The sequence below is a fragment of the Wyeomyia smithii genome, chromosome 1, assembly GCF_029784165.1.
Source record: "Wyeomyia smithii strain HCP4-BCI-WySm-NY-G18 chromosome 1, ASM2978416v1, whole genome shotgun sequence".
NCBI classification, from domain to species: domain Eukaryota; kingdom Metazoa; phylum Arthropoda; class Insecta; order Diptera; family Culicidae; genus Wyeomyia; species Wyeomyia smithii.
The window spans coordinates 4,225,978-4,253,410 of record NC_073694.1 but is presented as its reverse complement, the minus strand read 5'-3'; the positions used below and the strand labels follow the sequence as shown (position 1 = coordinate 4,253,410).

General features: G+C 36.7%; 1 protein-coding gene across 5 annotated transcripts in view; it reads left to right on the top strand.

Moving 5' to 3' along the window:
• The window catches only part of LOC129724466 (cadherin-86C), a 440,382-nt gene that overhangs the window by 390,540 nt on the left and 22,409 nt on the right, over window positions 1–27,433 (top strand). For all 5 annotated transcript variants that reach the window (XM_055679524.1, XM_055679602.1, XM_055679774.1 and 2 more), the window contains 5 exons: window positions 20,213–20,362; window positions 20,428–20,542; window positions 20,605–20,797; window positions 20,873–22,190; window positions 22,255–22,385. In XM_055679524.1, the coding sequence (XP_055535499.1) occupies window positions 20,213–20,362; window positions 20,428–20,542; window positions 20,605–20,797; window positions 20,873–22,190; window positions 22,255–22,385 (1,907 nt within the window). The remainder of the gene's footprint in view (window positions 1–20,212; window positions 20,363–20,427; window positions 20,543–20,604; window positions 20,798–20,872; window positions 22,191–22,254; window positions 22,386–27,433) is intronic.

Sequence of the window (27,433 nt, the reverse complement as noted above, 5' to 3'; positions counted from 1 at the left end):
AAGGTGGAATCCTGGTTACGAAAAAGAGCTTCTAAAACCGGCGAAAAAAAAAGACTCTAAAGAACAAAATGATTGATTCCAAATTAAGTTTAACAGTACGACAGAAACTTCTTAAAAGCAACCAACTGAATCCACACGGAATGATTCCAAATGAAGCTCATTATTACGAGAAAAGCTTCAAAAAATTTCCTTGAAATCAACTTCAACCTAAACTCGAAATTACAAAAAATGGCAGAAAAAAAGAAATAATCCAATATTGAATTCAGAATAGCGAAAATCAAATAACCAAAAAAATTAATTTGAAATCAAACGCTCGAAAAAAGATTTAAATTTACAACAATGAAAACTTCAAAAATCCAGAACAGTGACCCAAAATTGAGTTTAGGATTGAGGTTTTCGTAATATAACTACGTCAAATCAAGTGACGAGAACACTATGAAAATTGAGGGAACCCTATTGATTAGCGGGATGGAAAGGGGTTACCGTTACATCCACCCCCACTTCAATATGACGCCTTTTAAAAGTTGATCCCGAATCAGGCTCAGAATCTAAAAAATAGAAGCTTCCTGTGAAAAAGATTACTAACGGTCTAAAGAATTAGAAGTGAAATAAAAATTTCGAAATGCAAAAAAAAGGTTTTTAAATCCAGCTCGGAATTGCAAAGAAGTCTTTTGGGGGCCAGAAAAAATAAGAAGGTGAGCTTAGAATTACGAAATTATACTTCAAAGATGACCCCAAATTGAGCCCAGAACTACCAGAAAAGTTTTCTCATTAAGAAAGTTATTCCGAATCAAGCTAAGATTTGCGAAAACAGATCAAAATAGGTACTGCATCAAAGAAGCCTAAGTTACGCTCAAAACTACGAGAACGGCCAAAAAGAACTGGAATAGGGATTTTTTACGGAAAAAGTTCTTCTTAAGGCCAAAAATATAAATAAGGTCCAATTCTTAGCGAAAAATAAGCGTTCTGGAAATATGATACTGATTTGGAAACGACGGACGCGGTATATTTTTGCAAATCTGCTTCGCTTTCCCTACTTCACATACAGTCTGCTTAAGGAACTTGCGTGTTAACGGGTAAAAGCCGTTGTTTAAAATAGACATTTAGTTCGAAAAAGTATCAGAGGAGCCAACACAGCAAGAAGATGATACCAAATTGTGCTCAGCATTACCAAAGTAGGCTTCTAAAGGCCAAGATATTCTTACTTGTTTGCCGATGAACTGTTCACCGGTCTGGGGCCGAATGAATTAGAGATGTCCAACTTTTTCTGTCTTGGGTAGCCGTTCTCCGGTCACCTCGTATACTAGCAGATCGTACAACTTCTTCCACCGTGCACATTCACCGAGTGCGAAGCCGACGACGAAATCGACGGTTTCTTCCTGGTTTTGACGGCTCTCTCGTTGGGCATTCTGGCTACATGTCCAGTCCTCGGAAGCCTGCCACGCTGTACGCCTGCGCCACACTCAACCTTTCAATTTATCGTCAAGTATCGATCGCATGACTTCACGCTCAAAAAGACGAACACTCGGCAAACAGCTTCGTTCGGCGTCTATGCTTCATGTCCGTAAAGGGAAACAGGGAGGATCAGCATCCTATAGAGCGCTTATTTTGTCCGAGTTTGCTGGTTGGTTACGTAGTCCGTAAAAGGCCCTGTTCGCAGCTTCAACTCGTCGTTCCATTTCACAGCACATATCGTAGTAGCATGTAACAAGCATATCAAGAAAAACGACTTCATCAACCGCTTCAAATCGTCGCCTATCAATCTCCACCTCAGCATTCCGTTCCGGGTCACACGCTGTTGAACGCCGCCCTTGACATGAGGATACAGCCGCGAACGATTCCCCTTCCCGTTGAGGGCTGGTCACCCGATCTCCGCTAAGGTGACTCGTATCCCGGTCGGCATCTTTTGGACGTCACGAGACGTCACGGAACTTCTAACAAACGATGTAAACACGCTTAAAATTGCCTATAAAGGCTTGTAAAGTCCAAATACCCAAAATGTCTTTAAAATTACAAGAAAATGTTTCTAAAGGCCAGAAAAAAAGAATATGCCACAATCAGCAAAGACTTGCGACAAAAAGTTTCTAAAAGTCAGAAAAAAGGAACCAAAATTGTGCTCAGAATTCCGATAAAACGCTTCGGAATGCCAGAGATCGCCAAACATCGTTTCTGGATTAAGCTCTAAACAGCAAAAGCCTAAAAATGATCCCAAATTAAGCTCGGAATTGGGGAAAATCTTTTTGATTGAGTCCGAGTTAAACTCAGAATTACGAACTACCAAAAAAGATGCGACAAAAGGATTTTCACAGACTTAGGATTGAGCAAAAAGGCTTTTAAGATTTAAAGGTTTAATTTAGGATTATTTACTTATATGTTTTTCAGGCCTTGAGAAGTCTTTTTCGCAACTCCGTACTCAATTTGAGATTATTCTCGTTTAAGCTTTATTTCCCAACTCTAAGCTAATCTTGGAATCAGTTTCAGTAGCCTTTTTTTATTTTTAATTTTTTTTTTTTGACCTCAATTTGGCGTCAATTTTTTGGCCTTTTATTGTGGGCTTTGGAAACTTATTTTGGTGATTCTGAGCTCAATATGAGACCCTTTTGTTACTTTCGCGAGCGTTGGGAAGCTTTTTCTAATCTGAGGTAAATTTGGGATTTATTGTCATTTTACGCTTGTAAAAAACATCTTTTCCGGTAATTGTTAGAGTCAATTTAGAATTACTTTGATTTTGTTTCAGATCATTTTCTGACCTGTACAAGCCTTTAGAATTTTGAGCTCGTCCTGAGATCAATATTTTTTATCTGTGGAATCCAGTTTTTGCAGCCTCTTCTGGTGGAAGTCTGAAAAACTCGTAATTTCAAGCTCAATCTTGGAGCATTTACTTTTTTGGCAATTCTGAGCACAATTTGGGAACATTTTTGGCCTTTGGAAATTCCAAAAATTTTCCAAATTATGTACTGATTAGTGATCAATTAAATTTTTGTTTTGCAATACAGAACTTTATTTATGACAAATTTCTATCTCGGCTTTTTCTAACCTTCCTTGGAGTTTCAAGTTTAACCTAGAATTATTTTCTTCATTGTCTTTTTCTGGCCTTAAGAAGCCTCTTTTCGCAAATCCGAACTCAATAAGGAACACTCTTGCTGAAAACCGGTGTTGGTAGTTCTAAGCTCATCATATTTTTGTTATTATGAGCTCATTATCTATTCTTCAAAACCCTCTTGTGCAATTCTAAGCTGAATTCAGAATCATTTTTTTTTTTTTTCATTTTATTTTAGCCTTTAGAAACCTTTTTTTCATTCTATGCCTAATTTGGATCGATTTTTGTGTCCTTTTGTCATTCTCTGTTTTATTTTTTTTTCGGTTTATAGAATTCTTCTCGCGTAGTTTTGTGCTCAGTTTTAATCTATTTTTTTACCCTTTTCTGGCCCTCGAAAAGCATTTTTATCAATCTTTTGTTTTTGTGATTCTGAGCTTGATATTAAATTAATTTTTCAGTTTTTTGAACCATTTTTCTCAATTCAAAACTCAATTCAGAGTCATTCTATTTTTTTGACCGTTTCTGGCCTCATTTTTATTTTTCTGAGTTCAATTTGGAATCATTCTGAATTGTTTGTCTAAAGTTCATTCTGGATTTGAGAAGCCAAATTCTGTTCTAAATTTGGGATCATTTTCAGGTTTCGTCAATTCGTTCAATGGTGTTTAAAAACCTTTAGCTCTGACTTCAATCTGAAAACATTTTTTGCTTTGACTTTTTCTGGTATCTATTTTTTTTTTTTTGGCAATTCTAAGTTAAATTCGTGATTTTTTTCTTTATAGGTTTTAGAAACCTTTTTTCGAAGTTTTGAGCTCAATTTGGGATCTATACTTTAGTATTCAGAAATCTTTTTTCTTGACTCTGATATGAGATTTTTTTCTGCGCTTACTATAGAATCAGTTTTTTTCTTGTGCTTCTAAAAAGCCTTTTGTCATAAATTTCAGCTTAATTTGGGATCAATTATTTCTAACTTTTGAGTCCTTTTTTTCGCATCCTTTCGAGTTGTTTTCTGTCCTTCAGTAGTTCTTTTTCGTAGTTATAATTCTATAGCATCTGTTTTTTGGACTTCAAAAACTTTTAGGGTTGGAAATTCCGAGTTTCATCGTCAACTTTAAAGTATTTATAACTCGTTTTTTATGATTAAAAACTCCTTTTTAAAGACGACTACATCATAATTAATTCTTTATTGATAAAATTTCTATACAGGTTGGACTCGATTATCCGGAACATAAAAAAAATTCATTCCGGATAATCGAATCACAGAAAAAATTATCCAAATTTGGGATTGACGAACATAAAATAAATATTTCTTTTATTTTTTTTACTTGTATGATGCAGTGGCGTAACCAGAAATTATTTCTGAGACGAAAAGTGGTAAAATTTTGAGAAGCAAAAAACGAACCGGATAATCGAGTCCGATCTGTATTAAGAAATCGGTGTTCTGAAATTTTATTTCCGCTCTCGTAGTACAACTAAGATCTGAAAAGTCCTATAATTTTTTTGGAGTCTAGCTTTTTTTTCGTAATTTTAGGCTCAACTTGGGATCTTTTTTGTCCTTAGAAATCTCTTTCCGCAAATCTAGAAGACTTTTCTGGTAATTCTAGGCTTAATTTGAGATAATTTTCTGTTGTATTTTTTTTTGAGGTTCCTTTTTTTAAAAAAAATGGTGGTCAATTTGGGATCATTGGGTTGAGAAAATCACCCCTCATCCTTTGACCAACACTTTGTATATCCTGTAATAGTGTTGCCATTTCCATTTCCAAGTTTGCGTGAAATCACTCAGTAGTAATTTATTACGTCAAAAGACTAGCAGCACCCTTTTGCCAGCCAGCCATCCTGAAGGTCGATCGCCTTTCACCCGTTTTCATCGATTGCTTTTTATTTAATTCCCCATCCGATTACGGAATTCACTGCTAGCAGCTGCCGGCTCGGAAATTGTGTAAACAAACCCAACAAACAACAACAAAGTGCTTGCTCCTCATCGATTCAGTCAGAGGAGGCGAATCTTCGCCAAATGTGGGTCAATGAACGAACGAACGAACTCCGGCTTTTTTTTTTTGGTTGGTTTCTCGACGCATTCAAGAATGACCGGCCAAAAACGAAACGCGCATCAAAACAACGAAAGAAAGAAAAAAAATCGAAACACTCTTACTTTCAGTTTCAACCGAGTTTTTATTTTGGTCGCACCAGGCGCCCATGGGCGCTTGTCGGTCGCCCAAGCACCCCCCCCCCCCCCCCCAATCAGTCAGCGCTTGCTGTGGTGCGTTGTTGCTCTTACCAGGCAACTTAATTCCGCTTCTTTCTTTTCAATTCACTGTCGACTTGTTTTTCTTTTTGTCTGGTCTGTTTTTTTGCGTTGTTTTGTGGCTGTGACTGAATGTTAATTTTAGTCAATTAGTGCCCGTGTTGGGAACGAATTATGTGTAGTAAAACACAAACAGAAATATATGCACAGCATATCAGACCGGAATAATCTTCACGTCGCGTTCGGCGGTAAATATTTGCCAAACCACACGCTGACTGACTAGATTTGCCCAATTGTGATTTGGATTGGAATGGAACCATTCACCCGGTAAAGATCCGTGCGTGCGGTGGGGTCAAATCCCGACGGTCACGCCAGTTGCGGCGCTACACACTGGTTTAAAGATTCTGCGTTAGGGAGATTTGTGCGATTTATCATAAAACGGCATATTGTGTGGAGTGGACCCACCAATGAATGCAGTGGTAATATTGCTTAGGTGAGAGGGAGCGAGTGGAAAGAGGAGAAATCGATGTCAACCCAGTTTAGTTGGTCGATTCGATCGAAGCAAGCGTTTGAATTCGACGCTCGTAGTGGAAATTACTTCTGTGCCTGTGCACAGTGTGTTTTGTATGGAACTTAACGTGGTCAAAATTACATAAACGAATACAATTATAAAGTAATCAGAAGTTCAACTAACCGAAGGCAAAATAAGTGTAACTTAAGATGCATTCTATTGCTTTCTTTACAACTTGTTTGAACGTTGATATATGAAGGTCAGTTTCAGTCCTATTTACGGTTAATCAAAGGCTATCAGAAAGTAAAGCTTCTGATTGTAATTTTTTTCTTTGTAGGAAGCTGATCGTAGTTCATTTTTGATAAATTTCAGCGGTAAATCGTCAATTATACTCACGAAGGTTGTTCATCATTATTATCCTTATTAACCACTAACCAAGAAGTCCCAATTCGTGCATGTCTACCAATACCAACTGAGCACCAACTGAACAGTTCATGGTTAAATAAAATAAAATTAAAAAGTAATATATAATACCAATAAAAGTGTTCAGGACTTTCATCCGAGACTGTCCTCGAGATTCTTTTTTATACTTTATCCCTTAACAGTGTAAATGTAGAGTGATTATCCACCCAAAAGCTCTAAAACCGACTGACTGGAGCACTAAACGCCATTTATGAAAAATCGATTACTGGAGGAAGGTCATTCAGTCAGACAAGGGTCCGATGGTGAAAGTTTGTGAATTGAAATCATCAAAACATAGATAAAATACGTCAATGTCAATAATTGTCCACTGCCAGTAATCGGTAATTGCCAATCAATCTCAATAATCTCAACTTAACTGTTTAGTACAAAAAATAACGAACAAAATTCGTTAAAAAATATTGTATTATTCTATTTGAAGTCTTGTGACTATTTTCGCTGGAATTCTAAAAATAAAGAAAAGAATTATTCGAAATTTGCCAGATGGAATGGCTTTTTTCACAATTTGTTTAGGTCTCTAATTAACATGTTAAATGTTGTTACCTGGTGAAAATTTTTTCCAGTCGCTAGAAATTTCCAAACGGTGGATTTACGAGGTCTTCTTATCGTTGTTTATGAAATTGCTTTCATGTAGACTCTTCTCAAATTCATTTGAGAAAACATTGTTTGATCTTAATTTTTCAAGATTCCCAGACATGTTCTGTATACTTTCAAGACAGCTTTTCGTAGAAGGTTTTTTTTTTGTAAGATTTGGACCACTGCGACCATTATTTTGATCTTTTGTGGTAAGGTAGAATGTTTCTAGCTAGTGAAACTAATCGACCGGTGAATTCGTGTTATGTTGCCTACAATACCGCCCATCACAAAGACCTTCGCTATATGAAACTGTTTAATTTTTTCTTGATTCTTTTAATCAATTTCGTAGCAGCGTAAGCTTTGGAAATTTAACTTTTGAAGAAACGAACGAATTGCCACAAAAACTCCAGTAACAATCTGAGATTCAAATCTGCCATGTGGAATTCGAAATTCCTGCGCTGCAATCAAGACGATTATCTTTTGATGACTTTGAACAGGGTGTTCAATAATTACGAAATCCGATGAATTGGTGTAGTGTACGTTTATATACAGGAAATGACAATCCTCATCGATGGAGATATTATTGACCAAGAAAATTTAGTGAAGGTGTAACGAGGAGCTGAAGTGATCTTACAACTTGAATCGCAGGAGCAAAATGACAACCACGTAGAATATATTGCGAAAAAGAAGCCAGTAGCCATTTTTAAAATCGACGTAGCTCAGGAAACGTATGTTATTTGATATCTGATAAACACATATCGTCAATGTTGTCAATGTTGAAACAAGAATCGTGCTCAGGGATGTGTAACCGGTATATGTGAAACCAAGAATGCTGGAATAAGCTCGGAAAGCCCCTCTGAGTGAATTTTTGGAAGCTGGAATCATCGAGGAAACTGAGTCGTTTTATAACAGTCCGGTGCCAAAACATGACAATCAATTTCGAATGGGGGTGTACTGTAGACAACTCAATGTGAAGACTGTGAGGCGGGAGGATCTTCATCCTAGTCGATCTATATAGCGATTATCATCAAATTCCGATTCCGAGAGATTGTCAGGATTATGCTGCGTTTTCAACGAAAGATGGACATTTTCGGTTTCTGCGAATGCCATTTAGTTTAGTTAATGGATGTGCTGTGTTTCAGCGTACGATTAATGATGTTCTAAGCATGTTTAAGGACAATAGCGTTGCTGGATATATAGACGATCTGATCATAGCTGGAATAACAGAAACGGAAGTGCTAGAGAAATTTCGAAGATTGTTGATGATACTTTGATGATCAACCTATTTTTTTTTTTTCCTGTATGGACTTCTTCACTGCGACCAGAATCGTTGATCTATTGTGAGATATGCCCGGGTGTCTGCTGTATCCCGCACTTCTATTTTTAGCAATACCGCTATTGAGAAGTGGCATGATTATTTTTTTTTTTTTTTTGATCAGTGCTTGTGCTTACTGTTCTTCTATACCGAGCCTTCTTCCTCCTGCCAAATATCGCCAATTATAATTCCCTGGAGAAGTTTCGTCGTGTGTCCTTCTGGCCAGTTTTATTGATAAGAGGAACTTATTTTTTGTTAAAAGGAAGTCACGCAATGGTATTAACCTAAAGAAGACCCATTTTTTTTTTACGAAATTGTTACATTTCTGGGCTCCGAGGTCAATCAAGACGAAGTCAAACCGGGTCATCTGAAGACAGAAGCTGTCAGTAGATTACCGATCCCCACCTCGATAGCACAAATACAGCAGCTCATAGACCCCTGCTGAGAAGGAAAACAGGTTGCAGTGCAGCGAAGAATGCGTTTTAAAAAGTGACATAAATCATCGAATCGCAAGAAGCTGTTGGAAAACAATGGCACATGCCGAATTTCAATAAGTAGAAGAAAAACTGTTGCACTCGAAATTAACAATGGTGACGCGCTTGTTTCCATCGCGCAAATGAAAGGTGTTTCGCAGACCGATGAACAGAGGCAGATTCAGGAGATTTACATTCTAGAAAACCACCAATTGTATCGCAAATTCTAGAGAATGTTGAGTGGTGCCGGAAAATATTAGGGGGAGGCTGCTTAAACATTACCACAACGATAATGGATAAAGGATAAGTATACGCGGAGTTACATCAAAGCATGTCCAAGGTGTGCGTTAGTCAAGGAAAAAGGAGCGCGTCCAGAGGGCTTACTACACCCCATTCAAGAGCATCCGGTGCCATTTCAGGTTGTCCACCTGGATCATTTGGGAACGTTCCCTCGTTCATCCAAGGGAAATGTACAACTATTAACCCTCTCCCGCTCACGAGGTTTTTCATGATTTAAAAATATTTTCCGGGTCAATTCAGGCAAAATACTTTGCTGGGTAGTTCGAATCACTGTAAAACATTGTATTTTGAAGAAAAAATGGTACTCCAGAGCACCTATGAGCACAGCAGAGACTTTTTTCAAAACACGAAAAAAAAAATTTTCCGATACTTAACTATTTGAAGTGTTTATTACAATACTATAGAAATAATGAAAAACAAAGTAGTTTCCGAAGGAAAACTTTGTTTATGACTATTTGATGAATTATTTTTTATGGAATAAGGAAAAAAATCTCTCTTTCAATATGCAAAGAGGAACACCTACAGTGCGTGAAGCGATCACGATGATGACATTGGAAACATCTTTGTCTATTTCCAAATACTGGCCAATGTGATATTTCATCGTAACGGCTTCTTTGGTGTAACTTGTACAACTTTGGACGGTCTTCCTCTGCGTTGATGAACTTGCTTTCGAAGTTTGATTAGTGTATTAGCTATATCTCTCCGGAACTGCAAAAGACTTAGGCATTTATTATCATTTTGCTCATGATAACGGCGAAACAGTAGCCAAGCATTCACTGCACTGACGTCTAAAATGTGTTAGAACAAGCGAAAGTAATTTTTTTTTGTTCCAGCAACTAACTGATCACTCAGATCTATTCCTGCCATACAAAGGTTGTAATCTTTTACAACCGCCGGCCGTTCGATTTGTATAAACTTTTTTTCTTCAGTAGACCAACGTTTACCCTAGTAATAAAAATATTTAAATTGGTATAATTGGGTTCACATTGATAACACTCATGTTATCTTACCATATCTGTAGGATTTACTGCCCCATAAGTAGAGATGAGATTGATAACCTTGTTATCCATCCACTTTACTATTTTTTTTCCTTCCTCCATTTTGTTTCAGTTGCTCATCAGTTCTCATAGAAATACGAGGTATTCGATTGCGTCGTATTGTACCGGTATATTCGAAACCCCGTTTTTTTTGCTCCATCGCTACCGAATAGGATGAAAACCAGTTGTCATCGGAAATTCTAGAAGAAGCAGTCATCCTTAGAACAATATCTCCACTAGCACCATATGGAGAAGAAATCGTGTCACTTTTCTTGCCTTCGTACAAATCAAAATCATGGAGAAAACCTCCTTTTCCTGCTCTTCCGAATATTTTTATCCCAAATTTCTGTGGTTTGTTCGGGTTGTATTGGCGTATACTGCATCTTGCCTTTGTCGGAACCATGATTTCGTCAATACTCTTGTCGGGTTCTGGATCAATTGGCTCTCACTGCATCGATGAAAAGACGAATTTTGAAGAGCTTGTCATATCCGAGTTCTCCTCTTTTTTTCATCTCTGAGTTGTCATTGAAGTGCATGTACCTTTCTATTTCTTCGAATCGTTTGCGATTCGTACCCGATCAGAAAGACAAAACAAAAATGTAAATGTTTTGCTGGTGTCTCGACTTCTGCCTCGTTTGTCTCGGAAAAATACTCATGAACTTCATCTGGTAATGGATCTATCGCAAACGTAGCGACTTCATCTTCAATGTCGTTTCCCATCTCATCAGATTCTGATTCATCCCCTTTTGGAATCACCGCGTAGTGAGAAGAACGGCCAGCTTTTACTTATTCGAAACATTTAAAATACCTTCACTCTTTTTTTACTTTCCATAATTTTATAACTATTTCCAAGTTTTACACACAAAAAGCATAAAAATAATATAGGCAACGCGGAACGCTTGACGAGGAATATAACAAATGCTGGCAACTCTAAAGATATAGTTTTTTTCATGGCCATTTGTTTTTTTTTTTTTTTTTGTAGCCTGTATGCCCAGTGGTGCTCTGAGGCACCATTTAAAAACTTGTGGAACAAGAACAAAAATTGTTAATTTTATGCACCGTTATACTGAATAAACAATAGATTTACGTAAAAGTTATTTTTAATATGAAATCGAATAATGAATTTTATTGAAAAACAGTTGCCAAAAACACTCATTTTTTTTTTCATCGTAAAATTCGCACTGTCTTCTGTATTTTTCTTGATAACAGTTCAAACATTGAATTAAGCTGACATTTGATATGCCAAGTTGAAACATTAGAAATGCAAGATTTTTTAGAAAAAATAATTCAAAATAATTCATTTTCTGTCGAGATATGGTCATTACAAATCTTGGTGCTCTAGAGTCACCATGAGCGGGAAAAGGGTTAATTATGATATGTGGATTCTCGAAAAGTTAGAATAATAGAATAATAATGAAATAATTACCGACAGAGGAACAGCTTTCACTAGCGCTCCAATCGAACTGTTTTTAAATCATTTCGAGTTTTGGTGCAGCCACAGGACCGTAAATGGGATGAAACTTTTTTCTCCAAAATATAGAAGGTACTAAAAGTTCAATAAAAAAATGGAAAAATTTAAGTGAATGTTTAGCACTTGACAAATTAAAAGACCACGTGGTTGAAGTCGCGACCAAAGGAAAGACCATGGGAGGTTCGAGGGGTATAAAAAGTGATCAAAATATGACCACGTGGTTTAGGAACGGCCCCGCAAAAGACATTATTTTTCTGAACTGTTTAGGTGTTCAGCATTCTTGCAACTTCTCGACGATTTCGTATGTCAGTTTTACAACTTAATAACAATTTTTACAAATGATTTTTCGACAACCTTTCGACGATTTTTTATTCCTAAATATATTTTTGAATTTTTCAAGCCTAATAAATTTTTAACGACGTTTACTGAAAACTTATTGTGGCAATTTTTGACAACTTTTAAACATTTTCACGTTTTTTCGACACTCTTTGGTCAACATTTTTACAAGTTCTTACATTCTAGTGATTTAGTTTGATTTTTATAGAAATCTTTTTTTTCTGACCACTTTTCCACAAACTTTACCGATGTTTTGTGTTAGCTATAATTAAGTTTTCTAACGCTTTTGTGTTGACGACTTTCGGAGAATATAGATCTTTTCAAAAAATTAATAAAAATTTTAATTTTACAATTGTTCAAGTCTTCGTGGTTTTGAATGACACTTCTTTCTTCGTTTGTTCTGACTTTCAAGCGATGTTTCAACAATTTGTAACAGATTGCAGGGTGGCCACCCAACCGGGACAACCGGGAGAACCGGAAAAAAACCTGGAATCGTTTGGAACCGGGAAAAAAACAGGGAATTTTACTGAACATCACAAGCCGGGGTGAGATTGTGCCAGTGAGGGTGGGATTGTTCCATACAAACCCATTTTTTGTCAGTCATCTCATGGCGATCACAAGACCAAAATTTTTTTTTTATTCATCTTTCACTTGGAAGCTAACTTGACCAAGGTAAGCTCCCCGGAAGTAGCATTCAAATGGCTCGAATTTTGCCTAGAGCAAATGGTTCACAACGATAATCTCGCGGGAACTGTAGCTGATAAATGTCGCCAAGAATACTCACAACTATTGAGTATGCATTCGACGAAGACATTGCTGACTTCCTACCTTGATACTTTTTATAGCGATCTGATAGCTACTTCAGGCAAGAAACTTCCTAACTTCACTGTTTAAGAAGATTCTGATTCTATCGCATGGCAATGCCACGTTGGAGCGGGGTTTCTCCGTGAACAAGGAGTGTCATGAATTTGGAAAAAGAAAGACTTGTAACGCAGCGTTTGGTGTACGATACAGTACAGGTTGCCGGAGGAGGACACGAAATTAATATTGATGAGTAGATGCGTGAGCTGCTGAAGTAACGTGTTCTAAGTGTTATGAAAATACTCTTTACTCTTTTATGTATTGAATCTTATCTGGTTGAGATAAAAACGATTCCTTCAAACTTAATCTGGCCTAGAATTTCTCGGTAATGAGTATTATATGCGTTGTTTATAAGACACTTGTAGACATCTCCTCTCGGAAAGGTGACATCCGTCGCATTTTTCGATTTTTTGCGCCTATAAGGCCAATAAGGCTGAACACGTCAAGAAGTGACTTAGAGCATATTGAGATGTAAATCGAAAGTCACGCTTTTTTATTCCTTAACTGCATGGAAAACTACAGAATTCAAAAGTACAATCAACCAGAAAAAATATTCAAACGAACCGGGAAAAAACCGGGAGAAAACCGGGAATTTAATTTCGGGTTTTGAGTGGCCACCCTGAGATTGTTATATTATTTTAACCGTTTTGAAATTTTGGGGTCTTTTACAGAAGACGAGGAGAGCAACTCATTGTCATTGATGAGAAGAGCAAAATGGTGGTGTATTGGGGAACGCGAGTGGAACTTGGCTGGTGACAGCGGAGTCATGAACGAGTCGAGCAGTTTTGCAGACGAATATTCTATCGTTTGTAGGAAATGTTGAGATCATTCTAGAATACCTTTGTATCCCTTTTGGAGCATTTTGAATTCATTTTTAGAATAATTTTATGACATTCTGGTGGCAGTTTTGGTACATTTTAGAATTGTTTTAGTAATTATGAACTGACTGCTCGACTCGTTCATGACTCCGCTGTCACCAGCCAAGTTCCACTCGCGTAAAAAAAACTGACGTTACTGGGAAACATTTTAAAACATATTTATTTAGGTTTGAGATATTTTTGGATCACTTTGAGGACAATTCTGGTCATTTCAAAGCATCCTTAGAGCACATTTCAATTAGGCTTTTCGTTTTTCCTCAGAGAATGAATAGCATGTAGGAGGTTATCATTCACAACTGCTCTCACACTGGTGGGCAAAGCGACGCAATTGCTTGGAGAGAGCAACGAAACGTGTGTATCTTTTCAATGATATGATAATGGAGGGAAAAGATCCAGTGAGATTTCTCACGCGAAAGAACATTCCAAGCAATAGCTACACAACAGCTTTTACTATGTGCCTTATATGTGTTTTATTAAATTAGAGAAGCATCTGAAAAGGAGAGTAGATTGCGATGTGCATTTTGCATCTCGAAACTGAAAAAATAAATGAAACCATCCGTCATGCATATTTGATCTTTGAATACTATCCAATATATCTCAGCAGTGCACACCGCGGAGTACTTCTGTGTATTATCACTAGAGTGATTCATCATTCTTGTTTCGCCCAGCTGAGGTGTAAGCAGCAAGTGTAGTAATTTTTATGCGAGCAGCAGAAATACAGCACAAAGCAGAAACAAAAAGTGCTTCTGCTCTTCACTCCGCTTTTTCCACATAATGAGAAGAATGACAAGCCTGGTTTTAGTAAAATCAAATAAGATTTGAAAGAGAGGATTCCAGAAGCCAAATTAAATCAGAATCGGCATTCTAAACGATCTTTTTTTTAACTCCAAGATTTCAACAGCATTTTATTTGTTAGTGCTGAGCTTCCTACTCAATTTGGGATCATTCTCCTTTTAGTCCTTAGAAAAACGTGTTTTTTTTCACTATTTTAAGCATAATTTAGAAACATTTTCCCTTTGAACAATTCAGAATTGAGTTTAGGTTTCATGGCCGCATAATGATTTTCAAAGTGATGGTTTGCCATTTTGAACTCGGTTTCTACGGCTTTTAATGAGCTCTTCTTTCGTGTTTCAGGTTGAGCTTGGAGGCATTCTTTTTACAATTTTGAGTTCAATTTGAAATCGGTTCGTCTGTTGATCGTTTTCTTGTTTGTCTTATCCTCAACCTTAACAAGCGATTCCGACCTTAATTTGAAATCATTTTCTAGCTCTTTGCCCTTTTCCTACCTTTTTTAAATTTTTTTCAGAGTTTTTTTCCTTCATCATCTTGCGGTCAATTCAAATTTCTTTTTTGCTATTTAATTTTTTTTTGTGAATCAGCCTAATTTGGAAACGTTTTCTTCATTGGCATTTAAGAAGTGTTTTTCGGCATTTAGATGTATTTAATATGGTTTATGTAAGGCACTTTTTTGTCATTTTGAGTTCAGTTTCCATTTTAATATCATTTTTGTCAATAGTCCGAGTTCAACTGGATTCTTTGCCTTATTGCTTTTTTCTGACTTTTATGAATGTTTTCCTTCATTCTGGACTCAATTTTTATTTTAACCTTAGAAGTCTTGATTTGTTATTTCGAGTGTAGTGTGGGATCAATTTCTTTTATGGCCTTTACAAAAATTTATTTTACGATTTTGAGCTCTTGAGGCTTCAGGTTTAAGGTTCGGAAGATTTTGAAAAGTTGAGTGTGAGATTGAGGATTTTAGGATTGACAAATATTATTATAATATTTTTTAAACTTCAAAATGCAAAATCCAACTTCAAATTTTAAATGTGGCTTTTCAACATTTGAGACAATAATTCTATAATAATTTCCATACTTTCAGAACTTTTATCTTTTTCATCCTGTTTAATTTTTTTTTCAATTATTTTTAATGCATTCCGGCAACTTTTTGACGACTTTTGTAAGTCATTTTTACCATTTGTTGACAAATTTTTAAACCGACAACTGTTTGATAATTTTTGCAGATAGTTGAACATTTTTGATAACATCCTACTAGTTGAAAACTTTAACATTTCGGCCGTTTTTTGACACTTTGCTGTCAACGTTTTCACAGTCTCTTAGTAACTTTCTGGAGATTTCGCAGGATTTCCAGAGAGCCTTTGAACGATGTTTTACCAAATTTCATATGCATTTTGATCGCTTTTCTGCAAGCTTCACAAAAAAAAAACAAAAACTACCAATTATTCAAGGTATTTAATGTTACATTTATTTGTTGTGACATTTTAACGGTGCTATAACAATTTTCAACAGGTTTTCACAGCATTTTAATGACTTTTCCGAATTTATTTACGACGTAACTTAGTAACTTTAAGATTTTTCCACTCAAATGTCTCAAACATTCTCAAAACATTCCCGGATTTTTCGGACAAATCTGGAATAATAAACAAGCTATTTTTTGAACATTTTTGAGACAACAAAAATAAGTTTTATCGTTTGTGGGAAATTCAGGGATTATTTTTGTATTTTCTCTGGAGTATATTCAAAATATTTTTCGGATTTTTGTTGAGGTTTTTGGTGATTCTATTCTGATGACAATTAGACAATTGTTGAATCACTTTAAGGACAATTTTGAGCTTTTTGCAAAGAACATTCGGAGCATTCTTGGGATTTATTTGACATAATTTCAGGCTTTTCGATTTTTTTTTAGAAACATCTCTGTGACACATACGAGTAATTCTTAGTATATATTCGGCTTACTGTTGGGGAATTTAGGAACATTTTTTGACGTCTAACAAACATTTTTGAACTTTGTTTTGAGAAAATTTGTGAAACATTTTTGGGTTTGTTTTGGAAATTACTAGAAAAGAAGTAGAAGACTTTTTTTTTCAGAATGTTTATAATAGTTCCAGTCAGTTTTTATTTTGAGATGTTTGGGTCCTAAAATTTTGGAGTTTCGGAATTTTATGAAAGATTTCCGGAAATTAAGATTTCAAAAGACTTTCGAATTTTTAAATTTCAAATTCCAAACTAGAGCTGAAGATCTTAGAGTTTTCAAGTTTTAAAGAACAGAATCAAACGATTTTGAGATTTAAAGACATGAATGAATATTTTATGAATTTAAGTGTTCAGAGGCCAAATTGAATCAGAATTTGAATTCTGAGCGATCTTCAACAACAAACGATTTTTACAGTTAGTGCTGAGCTTTCAACTCAATTGCTGGATTTTTTAATATTTTTGGAATATAATAGAACGGATTAGTCGAACAATTATAAAACAACATTTCTAAAAAATATTCTATCGTTTGTAGAAAATGTTGATATCATTCTTGAATACTTACGAATCTCTTTTGGAACATTGTCGATTCATTTTTGGGTACACTAAGGTCGCTTTTTACGCGGGTTTCTTTTTACGCGGATTCCGGAATTTACGCGGTATTTTTTTTTTGCTCGGATTTCGGTTTATCTTCACTCAGAATGCAAAATTAACGCATGTTTTTTTACGCGGATTCCGGAATTTACGCGTTTTTTTACGCGGATTCCGGAATTATCGCGGTTTTTTACGCGGATTCCGGAATTATCGCGGTTTTTTTACGCGGTTTTTTTACGCGGCACGTATCCCCCGCGTAAAAAGCGACTTCAGTGTAATTTTATGGTATTTTGGTCATAGTTTTGGAGTTTTTGAGAATCGATTGGTTTCGTTTTTTTTTTTTTTTTTGATTTTTTATTGGGACTTTTTAAAAGTTCTCTTGAACATCTCTGTGACACATTTAAGATGTTCTCAACATATTTCGAGTAAACACTATTTATATTTAGAGATTTTAGGGTCCGAAAATTTTCGCGATGCAGAATTTTACGAAAGATTTCCGAAGATTAAAACCCCAGAGGTTTGAAGATTTTAGAATTGAATCATAATTTCCGTTCAATGCGATCATTTTTTGTCAATTCCTAGATATTTAGAAGCATTTTTTCGTTAATGCTGAGCTTCATATTCAATTTAGGATCACTCTTTTTTCGGGCCTTCCACCTTTCCTATTTTCGCTATTCTAAGCATAATTTAGGAATAATTTCCCTTTATATATGTTAGGGTTCTTTCACTTTTATGACCTTATCATAGTTTTTTTTTAAAGTGATGGTTTGCCATTCTGGGCTTAGAAACTCTTTTTTAACTATTTGGAGTTCAATTTTAAATCGTTCTCTCTGCTGATCATTTTCTTGTTGGTCTTTTCTGACTACAACAAGCGGTTCTTGCGATTCTGACCTTAATTTGGGATCATTTTCTAATTCGGCTCCAGAAAGTTTTCCAATTTGGGATCGTTTTTTGCCTTTTCTTCCCTCTACAAACATTTCTTGTGATTGAATTTTTTCTTTGTTGATTTTTAAAAACGTTTTTCGCGTCATTCTAAACTCAATTTGCGATCATGTTCTTCTTTCAAATTTTTGTTGGTGTTCTGAAGTAGTGTTTTTTTCTTCTTCTGAGCTGATATTGTAATCAACCACTTTTTTGGATTTTTTTTGTGTACATTTGGAAAGCGTTTTTTGCGATTCTGAGTTCAATTTGGGATCATTTTCTTTAATGGTCTTTGCTTGAAAAAAAAGTTTAGTAGTGGTTTTGCACTATTCTTTTGCTAACTCATTCTAAATCCAATATCTTTTTTATTTTCTCTAGCATTTGAAAGCAGTTTTCTGACCAATTTGAGCTTAGACTTATTTTTTATTTTTGCTTCAAGAGATTCTGTTCTGAAGCTACTTCAGGATCAATTATCTTCCTGGCCTCCACCAGCAATTTTGAATTCAATCTGAGATCAATCGCTTTTTTTCCACTGGCTCAATTTAAAAAGGGTTTTTTACTTTCGTTTTAAAAACCTTTATATTTCGAGTTTGCTCTAGATTAACTTTCGTTATTGACCTTTCTGTATTTAGAGACACTTGTTTTATTCCGGGCTCAGCTTTTATTTTTTTCGCGAGCTGGTATGTTTCTATCCGTTTTTTTTTTTTTTTTCAATAATCTGGGTTCGGTTTTTGGCTTTTCTGGCTTAAAAAAGCGTTTTCGTCATGCTGAGCTCGAAATAAAATCATTTTCCTTTTTTTTTCTAGTCATTTTTCATCAATCTCTCAGTTATCATTTTCTCGAGATTTCAGATTTGGCATTCGTAACTTTTAAAGTTGAATGTGCGATTAAGGAATGTGGTGTTTCGAATATTTATGGATTAGAATTTTGGTATTTAAAAATGAAAATATTATTTTTGGGGATTGACGAACATTAAGAAAATAAAATTCCTAGACTTGTAGAATTTGAGATATTGAAGCTTCAAGAGTTTTAAAAGGATTTTCATATTTTAGGACTTAAAGCTTTCAAACTTAAATTATCTTTCGAATTCAGAAGCATAAAAGGATGCTAGAATTTTCAAACTCAGGTTTCCGAGACTCTAGCGTTGGAGTATTTTGACATTTTTGAAGCGTTTTTAGGGCACACTTGCGACTTTAACGAGTTTTCTAGAACATCTCTAAGATGACTTTACCAAATGGTTGTCAGAACTGTCGACACAGTAAGAAACTGATATTTGTATATGAGCTCATTTATCCCACTGTGCATTTGTGCAGCTTCGGAGTGCAGCATGACAACTCACTACGAAGCACATTTCATTTCATTAAGCAGGCGGCGGCGCCGCCGTTTGCATCATGAATAGTCAGAAAAAAACCAGCTGCACGTGGTTCAATCCAAGCACACACACACTCTCTGAGAGGGGTCCTACCTCTAGATCCGGTGAGGTCCGGTGTGGTTTGCAAAGACAATTAGTTTTCGTTTGAAGTTTTGTCATTTTTGCATGACTACTTTGATTAGCTGTCAAGCCCCGTACGACAAGGAACTAGAAAATGCGGTAGCTTCAGTCGAATCGAAGTGACTTCACTCAAAAGGGAGTAAGGAAGGGTACAGCAAATCTGTCACACTGTGTGCTAAGCTGCTTTGAATAATGTTTTCTAATGTACAAGATATATCACCGATTTATACGCAACTCTGTCATTTGTCAGCGGGCGGGCGCCGTCCTGTTTCTGTTCTGGCGGCTATTGATTGGACTGTGGGAACTCCGGCAAAGGCGAACGCGCGCCATCGTGAATTAGATGAATTTATGACACAGGTACGAAGCAGCGAAGAAAAAAACCGATCCGCACCGGATTCATCAACTTTTACGAGCTGTTAACTGTGCGTCTATCAGCCCGTGTCTTTGTCTAGTTTTTTTTTCTCGCTTGTTTAACTTTTATGCCTTGGTAATTAGAGATGATTTAATCTAAGCTGGCGCTGGCTGCGCCAGGGTGTGATAATTGCTTCAACAAATATTTATTAGTTTCCATTCCCGACGTTCGAACAAGCTCTAGAAAGGTAGAAATCACAATAGTGTACATTCTTGAAGATTTGCATAAATTTACATCCAGTTCTCAAGCTTCGACGATCGCGGTGCGATGAGATTTAAATGGAACATTTGCTGCAACGAGTTGAAATTCGATTAAGCTGCGCTAATAAATGATCTTCTTAATCACACCAGCGCCGCACCGGTTGACAGTTAAATCGCCTTTGACAAGTCCCGTCACGTTAATACGTTTTAATGAAGATTTATCGCTAGGTTCGATCGGCGCGGTCTTACCGGTGATTTATGATGATTCGAAATTTGCAACTTAAACCTTCTCTTTGCTTTGTAGGACGCCTACGCGGAACCGGGTCAGGATTCGCGCAACATCGCCGGCCTCGAGGTGGTTATCATCGTAGAGGACGTGCAAGACGTTCCGCCGGTTTTTACAGTGGCTCCACCCGTCACCCGGTTGTCACCGGGACTGATCCCCGGTGATAAGGTAAACTATTTCGCTTGTCTAATTGTGTGCGGAAATCCCTTTTAACTTGTTGCTTTAATTCGCAGGTTCTGCAGGTTCACGCCGAAGACGGCGACAAGGGAGTGCCAAGGGAAATCCGGTACGGATTGGTTTCGGAAGGCAATCCATTTACGTCCTTTTTCGAAATCAATGAAACTAGCGGTATGTTGTCTAACCTTGAAAAAGTTAACTCATAATCGATTGGTTGGGTTTTTCTTTTTCAGGTGAAATTTCCCTCCTCCGCCCACTGGACGACATCCTGGCACTCACGCATGTCGGCGACCCGGTCCTGCTGACAGTAATTGCCGAGGAGGTCAAGGTTAGCCGTGATGAACCCCCGGCCATGGCAACTACCGTGCAGCTGGCGTTTTTCCTGCCCGAGCGCAGCAACTCGCCACCGTACTTCGAAAATGACCAGTAAGTAGACACGCAACTTCCGCAGCTAATGAGTCTAAAGTGGTGCGATGAATTGTTAATGATTTCTCTTTCAAGTTATGTCACTCGGCTGGAGGAAAACGCTGCTCCCGGGACGACACTATCATTCACCGATCCGTACACGCCTCGCGTGATGGACGACGATGCGGGGAAAAATGGAGTCTTCTCTCTGACACTGATTGGTAACAACGGAACGTTCGAAATTTCTCCGAACGTTGCAGAGGGGCATGCTAATTTCGTGATCCGAGTGCGAGATAATTCTCTGCTAGATTACGAAACTGCCGAATACGTCCACTTCCAGATCCTAGCTCAGGAGCTCGGTCCAGCAACGAATCTCTCCGCCTCGGTGAACGTGACCGTGTACCTATCAGATGTCAACGATAATCCCCCGGTGTTCGAACAGAACGATTACATCGTTGATCTGCCGGAAAATATGACCGCTGGAACGCGGGTAGTTCAGGTGCATGCAACCGACGTCGACACCGGTTTGGGTGGAAAAATTCGCTACACTCACATTCTAGGACCGCAGAACACGTCACTCAATCTAGACCCTACTTCGGGGGTCATAACCGTGGCCTTCAACAATCACGGCTTCGATCGCGAAGCGATGCCCGAGTACCACCTGTACGTGGAAGCTCGTGACGACGACGGAGTCGGCAACCGCGCCCAAGTCCTGCTCGTAATTCGCCTCATCGACGTGAATGACGAGACGCCCATCTTCGAGAAGAGTCTCTACGAGTTTATCCTATCGTCAAACTTGCGCAACTTTACCGTCCCAGCGTACATCAAAGCGATCGATAACGACGCCGAAGCGCCGAACAATGAAGTCCGCTACGAGCTTATCTACGGTAATTACGAAAACAAATTCGAACTCCACCCAATAACGGGCGAACTGAAGCTAACCTCCGCTCTGGTGCGGAGGAATTCAAATGTCCGCCAACGGCGGCAGCCCACTAGTCACCAGCTAACAACCACCGATGGAGGCACGGAATCGGACGTGTTCGTCCTCACGGCGCGAGCGTTCGACCTCGGCGTTCCGGTGCGATTTTCCACCACCACCATTCGAGTGTATCCACCGGAGAGTCGAACGCGAACGATGACCTTCATCGTGCCCGGCCATAATCCGGACCGGGCTCGGGTGCAGGAAACACTCGCCGATGTTACCGGCGGTCGTGTCATAATCCAAGAGATTCGACCGTACAATGGAAATGTTCCCGGAGCGACCGACATCGGAGGAAACAGCAAGGACCGAAGTGTAGTCCTGGCCACTATTCTCTACGATGGCGAGTCCGTGGTAGATATTGCCCGAATCCAGCAAAGACTGTCCGCAAATGGAACCGTTCACAGCGGTATCAGCCAGGATGAGCGAAGTGCGGTAGGTTATCTCTTTAAACATTCTACAATCTAGAATGAATAACTATATTCCAACTTGTTTTTAGATTCTCTACAAAGCGGAGAACCGAGTACTCTTCTGGTTGCTGATCTTTCTAGCCATACTACTAGCACTGGGCATATTGACCCTCCTGCTGTGCTGCATTTGTCCCTGGTGTCCGCTGTATGCCGCCACGAGGTAGGTTTTTGTTTTTTGTTTGGGCTTCACAAAATTTCCTAAAGTCTCCCAAGAACAACACATACTGCTGCAATAGAGCAATAACCTGCATCAACAACACCACGCAGGCCAAAACTGTGTATTTTCCCTCACTAATATGCTCACTAACATCGAAACTCATTCTCAATCTTAAAAGTTAACTTTCCACTTTTCAACCTTTGCACTAACCGATGCACCTTTCACGCACACATGCACACTTTTCATACTACTCCCCACAAAAAAGATCAGTTTAGAGTTTGTGTCTTTATTTCACGTGGCGTGTAATATTCAGAATTTTTTAATATGTGGGTTTTCACTGTCAAATGATTGGGTTTTCGGAGAATCAGTAAAACACGAATTGGGGAAATAAGACAGTAAAGACTACAAAGAGTCAAACAGATTTGGGGTAGAAAAAAAAATCAGAATTAAAAATAAAATTGGACTACTAGAAATTGGTATGAAAATAATTAAACAATGAACATTTCTCAGGAAAATTCAGGAATTTCATTGCAAAAAATATAACAAGGGATAAAAATTGTGAAATAAAAATTAATTTAGAAAAGAAGATGAAACGAAAAGGGGAATTCGGGCTTTTAAGACTTTATGATGTGACAAGGTTTAGTACTTGGGACTAATTTACGATAGAAAATTTATTTCAAAAGAGCACATTGAGAGTATACAAGCAAAGTGCATCAATTATACGAGATGTTTATATCCTCTCATTAACAGGAATTCTAAACTTTGTTTAAAGAATAAACTTTCGATTTATAAACAAATGTTTAGGCCAGCAATGCTTTGTACTCTACCGACCTGGTCAAGTTGCTGTTCAACAAGGAAGAAAACGCTCCAAAGGATTCAGAATAAAAGCGTCCTTCTTGGTTTGGTACACTCGAACTACATAGACTTACTGGTGTTGAAAAATTAGAAGCTATGTCAAATAAAATTATTACCAATTTTCGACAAAAAAAACTCTTTATAGTCAATAAGTTAGCAATTAAGTTAATTCTAAGTTTACTTCACTTTTTTGACAAGTAGATTCAAATCCCTGTGAATGATAAATCTTGATTGCGAAAGCAAACACATCCTAACCATCAAAATTACAAATTTCTAACAGTGTTGAGAAGTACCATTTGTGATTGGACACACAAACTCACTATACTAAATACTTAAGCTACTAACAAACCCCCCTTAACAAAAGGACTTCATGATCGCAAGATTCTATGATCTTGAGATTTATGAGAAACAAAGATTTCAAGATTGCAGATATTCAGAATTTTGAGTGATTGAATATTGGGTTAAAACTAAAACAAATCACGAGTTTATAATTAGGAGATTCCTGAGCTTAGAGATTATAGAATCTTAGCATTCGAAGAAATGAAAATTCCAGGATGGGAGTAGCTCAAACTTCCAGGATTTCACTTACTTGGGAATAAAGGATTTGATGATGTTTGAATCTTAGAGGTCCAAGATTAAAGAATTTAAAAATTTGCAAGGACTTCGCGATAGTGAGCTTACAGAAAATTAATTGAATGTTTACAGAATCATAGAGTATTAAATTTACAGTATCAAAGAATTATAAAATTGTGTCCATGCTTAGGTTTAAGTAGAATTTGTGGATATGGGGATTCAAAAATTCAAAATTTTGAGATTTTAGAATTAGAACTTTTTATTTGTAGGCTTTCAGGATATCAAGATTTTACAATTGCAGGATTTTTTTTCAAATCCCCTAGAACCTATATGGCCAGTTTTCCACGGGGACGAAGGAGGGTGAAAATTATCAAAAATCTTTCCTAATGACGGACTTTGCTTGATTTTTGTTTCATTTCCTAGACATTAAACATTTACTACTAAATTTCTAGAATTATAAGTAGATTTGAAAATAACGGTTGTAATGGCGTTGATTTACCAATGGCTATAATTTTGACGGAGTTAATCTTAAGCTGTTCGCTATACATGTCAACGGTTGATTATAATATAATCAACCCCATAAGACGCCTTCAAAACTAAAAATTCTTGTATAAGACTAACGATTTTTTTAGTATCGCGAAAACAAATAAATTTTATCCCAAATAACCTTTAAATACGTATTTGAAAAACATACAATGTCGATGTTGCTATGAAAAACGCTGAACGATGGATTCAAAACATCGAATTTCCGCCCTAATGATCCTTTGTTTTTTTCCCTTTGTCACCTATCGTTTTCCTTTGTGGCGAATGTTTATTTCGGATACTTTGGCAAAACTCATGGTTCAAGCTTTAAACAAGTTTCATAGAGTTGTTTTAAAAGGGATATATCAGTGTGTTGTAAAGCCGCGAATGTACTTTAATTTATTGAATTTTACGATAACGACATTACAAGTTAGAGGTTTGAAAATTTTAGTGTTGGAGTGTATGAGAGTTTTATAAGCTATACAAGATACCAGAACTTAATGGTTTTGCGATTTAGGTAACGATGGATTTACCTTCAATATGTTAGGATTTAAATATAATAAACACTAGAACTTCGAATTGTGGTGTTTATGGCATACGGGATTGAAAGGTTCTGAATTTTTATAATTTAGAGATACTGAGATGACAATTAAAAAATTTTCCGATTATAAATTTCCAAGCCTCAAAAGCTATGAAATTTTAAGATCTTAGGGTTTAAGAGCCCTAGCTTTTCCAAAATGTTCTATTTTAAAATTTTAAAAATCAGTATTACAGGATTTGAGAATTGAAGTATCGTAAAACTTCAATTTTATTATTTTGGGATGTGAGGATTTAGTAAGTTTTTAACATTTTTTTTTTGGAATTTGAAAACTTTCAAACTGCAAGCTCTTGGGATTATATGATGTTAGCATCTTAAGGCTTATGGACTTCGGAATTAACGTAAAACAGCACAAGGGTTTTGAGATTCAAGAATTTTAGTATTCAGGTTAGTTTTTGAAATGTTGGGAGATTATTTTCAAATTACAGAATTTCAGGATTTTGGGAGTATATTCAAATAGGGGTATTTAAAGATAAAGTTATTCTAAGATTTTGAACGGTGAAGAAGTAGTAAGTTCATAGTTCTGGGCAAGGATGGAAATTATCACTCACGCTCATTTTTTTCGCAAGCCGATAGCTCATTCGATATGCACTTTTTTGGACAACTTTGTATAACGAACTTGAAGTCCTCAAGTAGTACTACAACTTTGTCGAAGAGCGTATTGCTCGTACTCAAACGAAAATTATCGCGATCGTGATGATTATCGCGATAATTTGCCAGAATGTCCTCTCACAGCTCCGGTGTTTGAGTACGAGCAATACTCTCTTCGACAATGTTGTAGTAGTCAGCCTATACACCAAAGAGACGCCGAGACACTCACCGTTAAGGCAACTGTCAACATCAAAACGGGCGAGCTGTATAATTTTGCATTGCCGTTATCCGTTTTGATGTTGACAGTTGCCTTAACGGTGAGTGTCTCGGCGTCTCTCTGGTGTATAGGCTGACTATGTTGTAGTACTACTTGAGAACTTCAGATTCGTCATGCATAGTTGTTCAGAATTGTGCCTATTAAGTGAGCTATCGGCTTGCGAAAAAAATTAACGCGAGTGATAATTCATCCCTGGTTCTGGGACTAGAAAATTTTAGAATTTTCAGATTTTTCTACTCTTTCAGAATTCAGATACTCTACGATTTTGGGATCGAAGAATAAAGTGATTTTGAACTTTAGTAGTTTTAACCCGATTTGAAGCTTTCTGAACTAAAGTATCCCTATCAAAGTATTGAAATATTCATGAATTCAGGCAAAAATCTAAAAAAATTTAGATTCCAGAGTTCCTCTAGTTTTTAGAAATTTAAAGATTAGTTGGTTTAAAAATTTGAGATAATCTGAGAAGTTTTATAACCCGAGTACTCAAAAAAACTCTAAATTTTGGAAGTTTAGAGTAGGAGAAATTAAAGCTTCATGAATTTGAAGTAGTATTTTCAAAAATCTTTAAGGGCCCATATTGCTAGGGTTTCTAGCCAATCATGTTGGTGGCCATATAAAGCCCCACGGCAATCAGCTCCGGTATGGCCATTTTGGGAACAACTCATCAGATGAACTCAAAACTAGGCTGGTCGGTATTACCGACTTTTCTAAAAACCGGTATTTCGGTATTCATAAAAATAAAAACCGGAATAGTAAAAAACCGGTATTTTCATTTTTTCTGACTAATACAAACCAAGAGCGACTCGTTGTCTTTAAACCTACTTGTTCAACTACAAAATTCTGAAAACCATAGTTTGTGGAAAAAATGACAATCATGTCCGCGGAAAAACGCAAGTCATTCTCTCTGTACTATTTGAAAATAAAACTGAAAAATAATTAAATTTATACAGAAATTTGGATTTGAAATTTATTTTTTGCTTAGAGTTTCAGCTCGCATCGATGGACGTAGCGCTGCATAATTATGCTTTTGCATTTATGAGTACCTATGCTTCATTACGACCCAGTTGTTTAATTTTTTAATTTAATAGTGTTTGGAAAACTTTAATAAATGAACTTATAACTTATATTAGTAAAAAAAACATACAGATTTTTGTTTCAAATTCCTTTCACATCGCAAAACTTAGTATTAAATTAATGAATAAATTTGAAATTCTTAGAGGAACAATTATTGAAACTGTTGAGAAGAGTAAATAAATGAAGAAGAAAATGTAATGACGATCAGACAAGAATTAACATTCTACGAATTCAAAGGAATCTAACGTAAACACTTCTCTATTCTGTTTGATGCTCTTTAAATAGTTTTTCTGAATTCAGTCGAACCTGAGAAAGCATTTTTCTCAGCTAGAACTATTGCTAATAAAATTCGCTGCAGTTTGGAAATCCAAAATTTGGCCGCAATATCATGAAATCCGAATTTTTTATGACTTCAAAGCTTGGCGAACTGATGTTTTTTGTCTTTTTTTTTTGAAAAAAAGTACATTACTTTGAAAGGCTCTGTAGCTTCAACGATAGCTTGGATTATTTTGACGTTAAAGGAAAAGTTGTTGTTAATATTGTGCAAAACAACCCCCTTTC